Source organism: Channa argus, chromosome 13, assembly GCF_033026475.1.
Source record: "Channa argus isolate prfri chromosome 13, Channa argus male v1.0, whole genome shotgun sequence".
In the NCBI taxonomy this organism is placed as follows: domain Eukaryota; kingdom Metazoa; phylum Chordata; class Actinopteri; order Anabantiformes; family Channidae; genus Channa; species Channa argus.
This window is the reverse complement of record NC_090209.1, coordinates 2203597-2216797: the sequence shown is the minus strand read 5'-3', so window position 1 is coordinate 2216797 and position 13201 is coordinate 2203597. Positions and strand designations below refer to the sequence as shown.

Below are 13201 nucleotides of genomic sequence, written 5' to 3'. Positions count from 1 at the left end.
ACTCACAATCACACGCACACTCACACACCGATGGGGGAGCTGCTATGCAGCTGGCCAGCACTCACCGGGAGCAACTAAGTTGGGGTTCAGTGTCTGAGCCAACAGGGAACACTGAACCAACAACTGCGAGATTGGTGGACAACTGCTCTACCTTCCTGCGCCACAGTCGTTCAGATGAATTACCTAATACTTTAAGGATGATGGGTGTGTAACTTCTTTAGTGCCTAAGGGAGAAAACGCCTGTTTTTCTTTTGTTTAGACGATACATGTTCTGCACGTACATTAGGCTGATTTTCTAATCACAATATCCTCAAAAAGTGAAATAAGTCATCAAGTCATATAGGCGTGTGTTTAGACATAATTTAAATGATTGTTCTGCAGAGTATGGATATGGATAATAGACTTATCCTAAACTTCTGGTCAACAAACACATGTAAAAGATTACCATTCACATATAATAAAGAATACTAAATATGCATTAGGTCATGGTATATAAAATACAATAGTAACAATACATTTCAATATATTACAAAAACTGAACTGAAAACTCAACTGAAAGTGTGAGTTGTTAAGTTTTTATTACCTATAGAATATCCAATAATGGTTTTCAATTACTTTTTTCAGTTTCAAGGAATAAACAAATTTCTCCATGTTTGAGAAAGAGGCTTATTTACAGAATTTAAATACAGAAACAGTTTCACCTAAATTATGATAAATTGTAATTAAAATCTGAAACGGATCCTAACTTTGCAAATTGCATAATAAAACTTTTAGGTTTTTCGTTTTACCTAGTTAAACGATGTCGGATTCTCAGTTCTGAGAATCAGTTGTTTTCTCTTTTTTCTCTTTTTCAATCTCAGGTCCGGAGGGGCATGATCAAGATATAGTGTCCCTCATTGACATGGCTGCCCAGGTGACTGATGGGATGTCATACCTGGAGGAGAAAAACAGCATCCACAGAGATTTGGCAGCTCGAAACGTCCTGGTAGGAGAACACTACAACTGTAAGGTGGCCGACTTTGGACTGGCCAGAGTGATCAAGGTAAGTAAAGGTTTTGTGCCACTTGTCTTAAAAAAAATACAATTTTGAAAGTTTTTTTTTTTTTTTTTTTTCCAGGAGCCGTTTTACATCACAGAGGATAAAAAGATTCCCTACAAATGGAGTGCTCCTGAGGCCATCAGTCATGGAAGGTACTCCAACAAGTCTGATGTCTGGTCTTTTGGTGTCTTGCTCTATGAGATTATCACCTATGGAGGCATTCCTTACCCAGGTTAGTAGAGTGACACTTATTAGGTTAGATGTTTTCTAAATTTATAGTAATGAATGGCATTGACTTCATAGTTGAAGTCTATGTGGAAAATATTTTTCCTAGCTTGTCAATAAGGGATCAGTATTGGCAAGAACCCTTATGGCAAAACATAGCTGTTTGAATGTGAGGAATTCATTCATTCCCATATTAGTTTTGGTTAGAATGACATTTTTAGAATTAAAGAGGCTGATGCTGACATGAGCTGATAGAATGGGATTCCTAAAGCCACATTTAAGCTTTCATTATTGTAATAATAATTTAATTCTTATAATCATTAGAATGCATCTTTCACAGGAAAAGTCACATACACAGGACGCACAAAAGGATCTTTTACTGGCCAGCATGTACAAGAGGAATGCTTACAGGAAGTTAAACAAGCTCAAACTTACATAGTGTTTATGTACTCACTGTTATTACAGAGAAAAAAACTTCCAAACCTTGTGGAGAGTTGTGAATAATTCCCCCTTCTCTTCTTGTAAGACACACATTACACTTGTTAGCCAGTTTAAGGAGATAGTTGAGGTACGAAACTGGATTGCAGTGGACTGGCTTGTTGCAGTCTTTTTTCCTGCTAATGCTACCATAGCATAATAGCTGTCACTAAGAAATCAAACGGCGTAGAGGCCAGAACTGATACTGTGAGCTTAAAACATATTATCATGCAAGCTTTACAAATTACTAACTCCAACTCCAGGGTTATTGGTGCTTTAGTGTAATTACAGAATAGGGGTTTTCACAAAGTGAAGAAATAGGAAAGCCTTTCCTGCCCAATTTTTGCCAGGATCTTTTGAGGGAAATGAAAGTCAACAGCTTTACTTAGAAAATACATTTATACACAAGACAATTAACCTTTGCAGTGTAGCAGTGATATGTATTCCACTATATTACCATTAGAACTAAAGCACATGTGTATTTGCAGTCATTGTAGTGTATTGTTAAACTTCACTTCACCAAATTCCTTTCTCTATGTGTTTCCCTCATCTCTTGCTCTGTCTCAGCCTTTAGCAACCAAGAAGTATATCAGCAGGTTACCAGTGGATACAGGATGCCACCACCGGACAAATGTCCTGACTTTCTCTACAGAATCATGCTGAAATGTTGGAGTGCAGAGCCGGCCGACAGGCCAGACTTCAAGTCCCTCAATTTCCAACTGGAAAGCAGCTCCTATGAGTTGGAGTAAGCACTCACATCCTTCCCTGTTGTGTACAGCAAGCACCACGTAGGCAGATGTCGCAGACAGTCTGGCACAAAGATGAAACTGTGATGCTTCACTGAAGACTTTTTTCAATTTTTCAATACACAATACAACTGATCTTTTAGACATTTGTATGGAATGACTTTGAGTTGCAATGTGAAACCTGCAGTGCTGATGTTTTTTTTGTCCACTATGGCGGCAAGTAGCAATAATTTTCATTATTGGTCTGATAATAATTTTTCTTCAGCTGAAATGATTAGATAAATATGACATTTGTAATTAATTAACCTTTTTATGCATATTCGCAGGTTTAGATTTTTATTCTGGGGCTTTGTTGAAATAGTTCTGGATGATTTGTTCCTAAAAGTTCTTATTTTTCTTATAGTGGCTCTTATAATGCAGTACCTCTTTTTTAGCTCTGTATGAAAACATTTGTTTACGCTGACAACTCCGAATCCATTCTTCTTGTTCTGCGTGTAGAAGCCTGCCTGTGGACTGGTGGGCATGTTGATATAAATGCAGGTCTACTTATGGACAATATTTGTATGTAGGACTGTCTCTAATCTCTTAATGGGAAGTCCAGAAAAAGTCTGCAAAAGTCTGCTGGAAACATCCTGATCGAGGCAACAGCGATGCAAGATTTAACTTTTGTTTGATTTCTACATATGTTCAGCTCACCTTTCGGGCCTTGTTTAATATGGACATCCATCAGCACAACAGTTAAGTTAAACTGTCACAGTGATTGTGACTAACGTTCGTACAAAGTGTTAGATTTATCAAAACTGAAGTTAACACAAAGTAAACCACAAACCACATTAGCCAGTATGGAAGGCCCATTTGAAGGGATCAGCTGACAACCTTCATGTTTCAGCCAATTCTGCCTAAAATGGTTTAACAAGTTTAAATTAAGTTGGTAAATAACCACAGACTGTACACAATTTGCCATACCAGCCATTATTACAAATCCAATATTGAACAAGTGCAAATTGAGTTACTGAAAAATTCTCACCAGAATGAATGAAGTAAGAGCCTCAACTGAGTTCATGCTGCCAAATTTTTTCTAATATGAATTTCTGTCCAACTAGTCTCAACCACTTTGGACAGATACTAGTGGTGGGTATTTATGCAGGGAAAGGCTCCCAATACATGGTCTTCAGCCACATTATCTGCTACACTAAAGTGAAAACTGGTTTGTCTTATTCAGATCGACCACTTCAGGGTACATACGGGAAGCATGGCTCCAACAAACTTTATTCACGTAAAAAAAATTCTAATTTTAACTCAAATGAAGGGTTTTTGAACCATAAAAGTGGGGACAAACACTGCTCACTCTAAAATCCACTGACTTAACCCACCACAACTAAGCAACCAAGGCAAAACAAAAAACTACAATAATGCTTTCCAAAAACGACTATGGTAAATGTTCTGCACTTATATAGGATGTTTCTACCTTCTTTGTACCCAAAGTACTTTTGACTGCTTTTATGGAGCTGCTATGCATCTGGCCCGATCTCACTGGGAGCAAGTAAATTGAAGTTCAGTTCTTTTACTCAAGGACATGGACATCTGGTAACATGTGACAAAGGGAGCTAGGAATTTAACTACCAACCCTGAAATTGGTGAATGAGTGGTCTAACATACCAAATAGGTTTAATTATTCTGGACAAAAGCCCCTATTTATGCTACAGCCCTGCTAGCCTAGGGGAATCGGTGGAAACAATCGGTGAAATAAATTCTTTATTAGTCAGATAGCTCAACAAACACACAGGGAATGGGCATGCAGAAGATTCTGTAGATTCTAAAAACAGAATAAACCAAGATAACAAGTCTGTATATCTAGTTACAATATAACAGAAACAGAAAGACAAGAGGTGAGGTGCTTTTAAAAAAATCTCTCATGGGTCAGGCATGAATATGTAGTGATGAGGAGAAGATATGAATAGTCTTGACCAAATAGTTTGAGCTGATTGGTACAGGGCAAATTGCACATCAGCAGCCACACATCCAATCTGTATGTACAGAGGCACTATAAAGGATAATCACACACTTTGTTTTACTCTATTAGAGCACACTGTAGTCAACCACTAACAACAAAGAAAAAGTTAAAGTCAAAATGCAAAGCACAAAAAGATCCATACCCAAATCAATTTGTCCAGCATCAAATCTACACAGATGTTTCAGCTGGACCTTGTTTAGCTTGCAGTAGTCCTTGCATCCTAAGATCTGCCTCCCTGCAAATTTGTAAGTTCGATTTCATTATACTGTCACATAAGTTGTGTGTTTGTGTGTGCAGTACATAGAGGTTGTATGCTATGGTGTCTTTTGGCAATAGTTGGAGGGGTCCATGAGGGGAGTCTTGTGATAGTGTGGGCTCCGTTTGTATAAGTATGAATATGTCTCATTTGGATAAAGGTCATAATAAAATTGTTAAATACAGCAATAATCTACATGGACCGGTGTTGATGGTGTTTGGCATATATAATGTCAGCAAATAGTGTAGAAAATACCCAGTTAAAGAAACAATTAAGAAATTACACTTCAGACTTTGGCGTGAAGGTAATGCAACATTTCTTGGATTTTTTTCCCCATGATCACTTTTAAAGACAAGAACAGACCTGATGGTTCCCATGCAGTGAGCTGCCTGTTGTCCCTGTCAAGGTGTTTCTTGGCCTTGGAAACATCATTTGACAAAACTGTCTCACCTACATTTGCATTTAATATAATCAGATCACAAGATTGTGACTGTTGTTGAGGGGTTTTATCGACTGTCGTTTTGACTCTATACTCAGCCTCAGACTGTTTTGCCATCGGCCTCCCTCTTACTGCTGCTGGATGAAAAAGATGAAAAAAACTGTGACTTTAAAACAAACGTATTCTTCATCTGCAGTGTTCACATTTGTCCAGCAAGGGGCAGCACAGTAACAATACCCGAGGACCTTCTTCCTCACTTTTTAGTTTTTGTGTCATATTTCACAAAACAGTCACTTGTATGTACGTTCAGTATTTCCACAGTGTGCTGTCATGCTAGAAAACAGATTAAAAACAGATTACAATGTGAAAACACTAACCTCTATGATCATTTAACCAAAAATGTTTAAATTTTTTTCCTTCCTTTCTTCCATCTTGGTTCGCACAGATGCTTTAAGCATTTAAGCCTTAAGCTAATGGATTTAACTGGCTCCGTACTATCATTTGAAATGTCTTTGAGTAACACTCATAAATATTTGCTCTTAGATGTAGTGGAGTAGTCAAAGTAGCCACTCCAGGAAGGTAGAGCGGTTGTTCACCAGTTGCGCAGTTGTTGGTTGAATCCCCGGCTCGTCCGATTACATGTCAAAGTGCCCTTGAGCAAGGCACTGAACCCCAACTTAGCTGCTCCTGGTGAGTGTTGGCCAGCTGCATAGCAGCTCCCCCATCGGTGTGTGAGTGTGTGTATGATTGTGAGTGTGAATGGGTTAATAAGAAGCAGCGCTTTCATCGCCAATAGTAAGAAAAGTGCTATATAAGTGCAGACCATTTAATTGCAGATGCTCTGGTCTATGTGCCCCCTGACCATCATAGTACAGAAACAGCACTGGTAAAAGTCACCAACGATCTTCTCATGGCCTCAGATACTGGACTCATCGCTATACTTGTTTTGTTAGATCTTAGTGCTGCATTTGATACCATTGATCATAACATTTTATTACAGAGACTGGAACATGAAATTGGAATTACAGGAACTGCACTAGGTTGGTTTAAATCTTATCTATCTGATAGATTTCAATTTGTTCATGTTAATGATGAATCCTCCATGCACACAAAGGTTAGCTTAGTTCCACAAGGCTCTGTGTTAGGACCAATACTTTTTACTTTATATGTGTCTCCTTTAGGCAACATTATTAGAAAACACTCCATAAATTTCCACTGTTATGCTGATGATACCCAGCTATATTTATCTATGGAACCAGATGAAAATAATCAGTTAATAAAGCTTCAAGCATGCCTACAAGACATAAAGGCCTGGATGCCCCACAATTTTTTACTTTTAAACTCAGACAAAACTGAAGTCATAGTATTTGGGCCCAAAAATCTCAGAGATATGATGTCCAACCATATTGTTACACTAGATGGCATAAGTCTGGCCTCCAGTACTACTGCAAGGAACCTTGGAGTTATTTTTGATCAGGATCTGTCCTTTAACTCACATATAAAACAAATCTCTAGAACAGCCTTCTTCCACCTACGGAACATTGCCAAAATTAGGAGCCTCCTGTCTCAAAGTGATGCCGAAAAACAGGTCCATGCATTTGTTACCTCTAGGTTGGACGACTGTAATTCCCTACTTTCAGGATGCCCCAGTAACTCCCTAAAGAGCCTGCAATTAATCCAAAATGCTGCAGCAAGAGTGCTGACTGGAACTAGCAAGAGAGATCATATTTCACCTTCACTTCTCTCCATTGGCTTCCCATTAAATGTAGAATAGAATTTAAAACCCTGCTTCTTACATATAAAGCTCTGAATGGTCAGGCTCCATCATATATAGAAGACCTCATAGCACCATATCATCCCAGTAGACCACTTCGCTCTCAGAATGCAGGCCTACTTGTGGTTCCCAGAATTTCCAAAAGTAGAATGGGAGGTAGAGCCTTTAGCTATCAAGCTCCTCTCTTGTGGAACCAGCTCCCAGTTCAGATTCGGGAAGCAGACACCCTCTCTACTTTTAAGTCTAGGCTTAAAACCTTCCTTTTTAATAAAGCATATAGTTAGTTATAGTTATGCTGCCATAGGCTTAGACTGCTGGGGGACCCACCCCCCAATGCACTGAGCTCCTTTCCTCCTCTTGACCATCTCTCCTCTCCTCTCATCCCGCAATTGTCACCACTGTATGTCATTAACTCTGTGTGTTCTCTCCCGTAGTTGTCTTTGTCCTCCTCTGTCCCCCTCTCTCTGTCCCTTTCTGCAGGTGTCCCCCGGCTTTGAAGCTGTGTGTCTTCCAGCGTGCAGCTACTGGTCCTACCAATCTGCCCGATGTTTTGTTGTTGCTTTTTGTTGCTCTGTTCTTTTCTCTCTCCCCTTTCCACTCACCCCAACCGGTCGAGGCAGATGGCCGTCCACCCTGAGCCTGGTTCTGCTGGAGGTTTCTTCCGTTAAAGGGAGTTTTTCCTCTCCACTGTTGCCTATGGCTTGCTCCAGGGGGAATTGTTGGGTTCTCTTTATATATCTTTATAATCTTGACTTTATTCTGTAAAGTGCCCTGAGATGACTTTGTTGTGAATTGGCGCTATATAAATAAAGTTGAATTGAATTGAATTGAATTGACCTCTCAGGCCCCTGAACCTGTCCCCAGGAAGTACAGTAATTCATCCATTGGCAAGAGGGAGCCAGAACAGGGAATCTGTGGTCCTGATGCTGAACAATGAGGTAAATCCCTAAAGCTCCGCAAATTTATGTGATAGAGCCCCATAGAATTGTCACTTCATGCACATGCTTCTTGCACATTTTGACACAATTTTCCTGATGTCATTTAGATTATATTGTTAGAATAATCTTTTTTGTCATTATTGAGTACAGTACATTTACAAATACATGTTAAAATGACATATGATCTCTGCATTTAACCCACACCCCTGGGGGGAGCAGTGGTCAGCTGCTGATAGCAGCCAAAGACAGCACCAGGGAAGCTGGTGCTGAGTGTCTTGCTCAAGGATACATCTGCTGCATAGACTGCGATTGGAACATACATAGACTTGGAAGCTATGCATTCCAGACAGATGTTCTACCCACTGAGCCACCAGGCCACTGTATGATGTTTGGAATACTGAGTATTGCCACTTTAAACTCCAACAGATCAATTTGTTTACTGCAGAAGCTAAAAGATAAGCTATGGGAGATTTGAACTTCTTCATGTAATAGTAGCACACTAACCTAGTTTCTCTTTTGCTGTTTTTAAACCTGATGGAGTCAGATTACAGTAAAGGTGCCAAAAACAGTCACCCCACCCTCACCCATTGTAGAAATACACACACACTGGGAGTACCTGTCTGATTGGGCAAACAGCCAAAATCATCCAGTAAATCTGGGCTTCCTGTCCTCAAGAAGCTGCTATGAACTCAGTCACCCCAGAGTGGCTGAGTGGCACAGAGCTATTCTAAACACACTACACACACACGTATGTAAATCTAATGGCAATACATAATTATAAATAATAATAACAACAACAACAATCATTACCATATACTGTTGATTATCTTGTAACACTCATGTCAATGTCTGGGATATTTTACAAGACTAGTTCATTCTTGCAGTCAGCAGGTTTAATGTACAAAACCACATTTGCTAAAAAGTTGGGATGTTTGTGTAAAATAAAGAGAATGCAGTAACCTGCAGATAATTTGAGAGCTTTGTTTGATTGTAAATACTACAAAGACAAGATATTAAATGTTCGAACTGAACAACTTGAATGATTTATTGTTTGTGTGTTTAATATTTGCTCATTTTGAAATTGACGCCAGCAACACATTCACAAGTTGAGACAGAGACAAATGAGATAAGTTTAGATTTCATCTATAGTTCATAATATCATAAAGGCTTCCAGAGAAATCTGTGAGACAAGGCCAAAAATTTATATTGAATGGTTGTGAATAAATAGGCACGACTTTCTAGTGGAATCTAATCCAGTGGCTCACCGACAATCTAAAAACTAGTCCAAAGTTTGTCTCTGCATCTACAAAGTGAAGTTTAAACTTTACCATGCAAAGAAGAAACATGGCCCAGACAGCTTTGTGAGAAAAGATTTTTAAAAAGTTTATATTTGAAAAAAAAAACAACAAAATGTCTTGTTCTTTGTTCTTTACAATGAAATTAGGTTTAATGTCCCAACTTTTCTTCAAATTGGGCTTGTAGGAGAAACAAGCAGATGTATAGTACAGTATATATAGGTGACTGTGGTGCAGGAAGGTAGAGCAGTTGTCCACCAATCCCGCAGTTGTTGGTTGAATCCTTCGGTCACATGTTGAAGTGTCCTTGAGCAAGACACTGAACCCCAACTTAGTTGCTCCAGTGAGTGTTAACAAGCTGCATACCAGCTACCCAATCGGTGTCTGAATGCAAATGGGTGAATAAGAAGCAGTGTAAAGCACTAATTAATTTAGTTAAAAAACCTGGTTCATCAGGTGGCAGAGACAGAAAGTTACTGAATGTAGCTAAACGGCTTCTTTTGATCGATAGTGCCAAGAGTAGCGTTTTAGCGAGGACTCCTTTCAAATAAAGACACCTTTTTCTTTTAACTCAGACATGCACTTGAATAGCACTATAAATCATTATTTCTGGGGGTGGTCACGACATATAAAAAAAAGTTTGGGAATGATGTAAGGCCGGCATATCAAACAGGTCGAAAATACTACTATACAACAGACGTTTGGAAATTTCGGGGTATGTGATTGTGAGTGTGAATGGGTAAATAAAGACAGTGTAAAGCACTTTGAGTGCCAATAGGTAGAAAAGCGGTATATATGTGCCAATAAGACCATTTACCATTTATGTGGAGTTTATGCCATAATTACAAAATTATAAATCTTCAAAGTTCACACATTTTTAATAGAAACCCAAACAGAACCACAGTCAGCGCTGCCAGCGCTGCAGAGATATTCACTCCTAAAAGCAAAAATTTCTGCTTGATTACTAAGTTTTGTAGCTTCTCAGTTATTGTAATTTGATTATTTAAAATTAATAACATCTATGCTTTATACCTATTGTGATATAAACTTCTAAAGTTGATATTTTCACTTTAATTTAAAAAAATTCTTCTAGTTTTCTGTCAGAGCATATAAACTTTGAAATGATGAGCTGAATGGAATTTTTAGAGTTAAAAAAAACGATGTGTTTTTAATTCTTTAATTAATTTTATTTCTCGTGCATTAAATAATTTTTGTTGGTTTTAGATGAAAACAATGTTAGTTGAAGTATACTTTACTAAAATCACTTTAACATAGTGTCCTTGCACTGATTCTGGTACAAAGTGGCTCCAACAAGTTGTTAGTTTTGGTCACAGGAGTCTTTTTTACATCTCTGTTGCAGCTGTAAATCAGCCAGCTGTTACCATTTTACGGTTCAGTCAGACAAGCTTATTTGTTCCGCTGCTACACACATATTGCATGAAAAAGTCTTTATGGAGATGCTGAGCTCAGGATATTTACAGCTTGTTTGTGTGAACTTCATTCCTTCTAAGACGTTATTGCTCCACCATCTGCCGACAAGGCAAATCTTCTTGGCATCTGTGCCATAACAAAGGGCACTTTTGTTTCTCAGGCCACAGTCAAAAGTCCTTATCAGGAAGTCCTGTTGAATCAGCAGCTGGAGGTGAGATTTCTATGTAACAAGGTGGAAAATGCCCACACTAAATATTTTATAGCCTATATACTCACCTGCTAAGGAATGGCTTTGAGCTTGTTGATGCCCAAGGAAAGGTTACTTCAGTACATAACCCTTGTCCTGGTTTATAACAGTGTTTCCATCATTACACTGAGAATGTGTCTTGTCTTTAATGTACTTTTGTGATCAGAGAAATTATCAGTGAAGACATTAACTTGTTGCCATGTGTGTAATTACCCACTTTCTCTCTTTCACACAACAGTTTTAAACTTTGCCACAGAAAGTAAAACAAAACCTCTTCAGCACCTGTCGGTGAAGGTTCTCCGTCATCCAGGTTTGGTTCTTCAAAGGTGAGTTAGTGAAATATTTTGCTTTTCATCCAAGCAGCTACTTCAGTCTGACAGAAAATTGAATAGGGGACCCAGTTATCATCCAGAGTAGTTTCTCATCTGGTGGATAATAGTGGAGCGAGACCACGGCGGAGTCACAGAGATGTGATGATTATGACCCTAAACACCCTTTAAGTCCTAGGATGGGGTTGTTAGATGTGTCCTCCTTGGGGGACATGTGAAGTGTTCTTAATCTTCCTGGGGTGGATGAAGGTACAGCATGGAAAATGGGAGACAGACTCCTCTGAAAGAGGAGAGGTTGATTCTCCAAGTGAACATAAATGGCTTCTCATACTCATCTCTCATAACATCTGTCTTTGCTGTCCATTTTCCCCTTAGACTGAGAAAGCTGCTTAAATAAGTAGCGAAACATAATGACCTTCTTTACATGATGTATTTTTTGTGATTGTGGCACAAAAAGGTAGAGCGTTCATCCAAAGTCCCCCAGTTGTTGACCACTTCACTGGTCCAACCGAGAAGAGATAGAAGTAGACTGATGCTGAGCTGTGAGCCATGCTGAATTAGCTTCTGTTTGGCTACGTTGAGATGGATGTGTTTGACCACAGCAGGCACCTCTCCTCAGAACTAGAGGAGAATATAGAGGCAATGGTTCAGTTCAAGATGGTGCCTGTGTTCTTATTTGCTGCCGGTCCTTCTTTGCATTTGTGCATTTGTGATTTTTCCGATGTTATATGGTACTGTATTAGCCATGTCAGCTGACAAATGTGTGTTGGCTGCTATTAAGTATGATCGGCACATCAAGGAGCTTATGGAGGACTATATTACTTGCACCAGTTGCAAACAGTTTTTCCCGCCTGTCTTTGAGAGGTCCTTGACATCAATGGAGTACCTTAGGGCCATGGCAGGAGAAAAAAGCGAGGCTCCAGAGCTGGTGTCAAAGGTTGAGGGGATACCAGGCATCTCCGGTTATCCCGAGTGGATACGGCAGGTCTTAATCAACATGATGTGGCTACAAAAGCGCTCCCTCTATATGAGGGGGGGGTTAGTTTCAGTCAGTGGTCACCAGACTGTGGAAAGCCGTGCTCCTGTCTCTTTGTGTGGCTGATTCTGCTGATTCTTTTAAAAAGCAACTGAACACAATCTACTTCAGACAAGCTTTTAGCTGCCTGGATAGACTTAGGAGCTCCCTAAACAGAGTGTGGGCTTCAAGCTTGATTCAGTCTTTCACTTAACACGTGCATATGACTGGTGTCATACTACTGAAAGGTAATCCTCCAGTTACATCAATATGACCTATGATCTACATCCACTTCAAATGTAGGTCATGATGAGCTAAAATAAGTGGCAGTGTGTAGTTAAAAACTGCAGCTGACCTTCTCCACTGTAGATGAAACCCAAAACTGCAGCATCATTCACACTTTTGTTTCTTTTAGGTGAAATCTCGGAATTCTGAAGACCTGCAGTTCAGTATCTGAAGGCTGAGATTAGAGGGACTGAAGACCTTATACCTGGTGGGTCAGAAAATACCTGTTTGTCAGCATTGACCTGTTTGCATAAAACCGAATAAGTATGAAGTTCTCAGTTTTAATTATTTCGTTTTCTTTCTTATTCCCAACATTTCCTTATAATCTTCCTTCCTTTTTTTCATTTTTCCTTCTGTCGTTTCTTCTTCTCTTCCTCATCAACCTTTTTTTTATCCTACCTTACTTTTATCTTGTCTTTCTTGCCCTTCTCCTGTCTTTTATATTTTTATTTGTTCTTTCTTTTTTCTCTATTCCTAAATCATTCCTCTTCTTCTTTCCTCCTTCTTTCGGATTTTTTTTCTTTTGTACTCTTTTCTTTCCATTTTTTTCCTTTCTCCTAGGTGTTTCCTTTCTTCTTTGTATTTCTTTTTTTTTTCTTTTTTCTTTTGCCTTCCTTTCTTAATATTCCTTTCATACTTTGATTCATATTCATATTTGGATGCAACAGTTAAGGAAAGATTCTCTTTAAAC

At 39.0% G+C, this 13201-nt stretch overlaps 1 protein-coding gene across 3 annotated transcripts in view; it reads left to right on the top strand.

Moving 5' to 3' along the window:
* Positions 1 to 13201, top strand: part of ptk6b (PTK6 protein tyrosine kinase 6b) — a 35345-nt gene that overhangs the window by 15344 nt on the left and 6800 nt on the right. For 2 of the 3 annotated variants that reach the window (XM_067527474.1, XM_067527475.1), the window contains exons 6-8: positions 861 to 1042; positions 1118 to 1271; positions 2309 to 12718. In XM_067527474.1, the coding sequence (XP_067383575.1) occupies positions 861 to 1042; positions 1118 to 1271; positions 2309 to 2490 (518 nt within the window). In that variant the 3' untranslated portion in view covers positions 2491 to 12718. The remainder of the gene's footprint in view (positions 1 to 860; positions 1043 to 1117; positions 1272 to 2308; positions 12719 to 13201) is intronic. The other variant, XM_067527476.1, reaches the window with a different exon arrangement.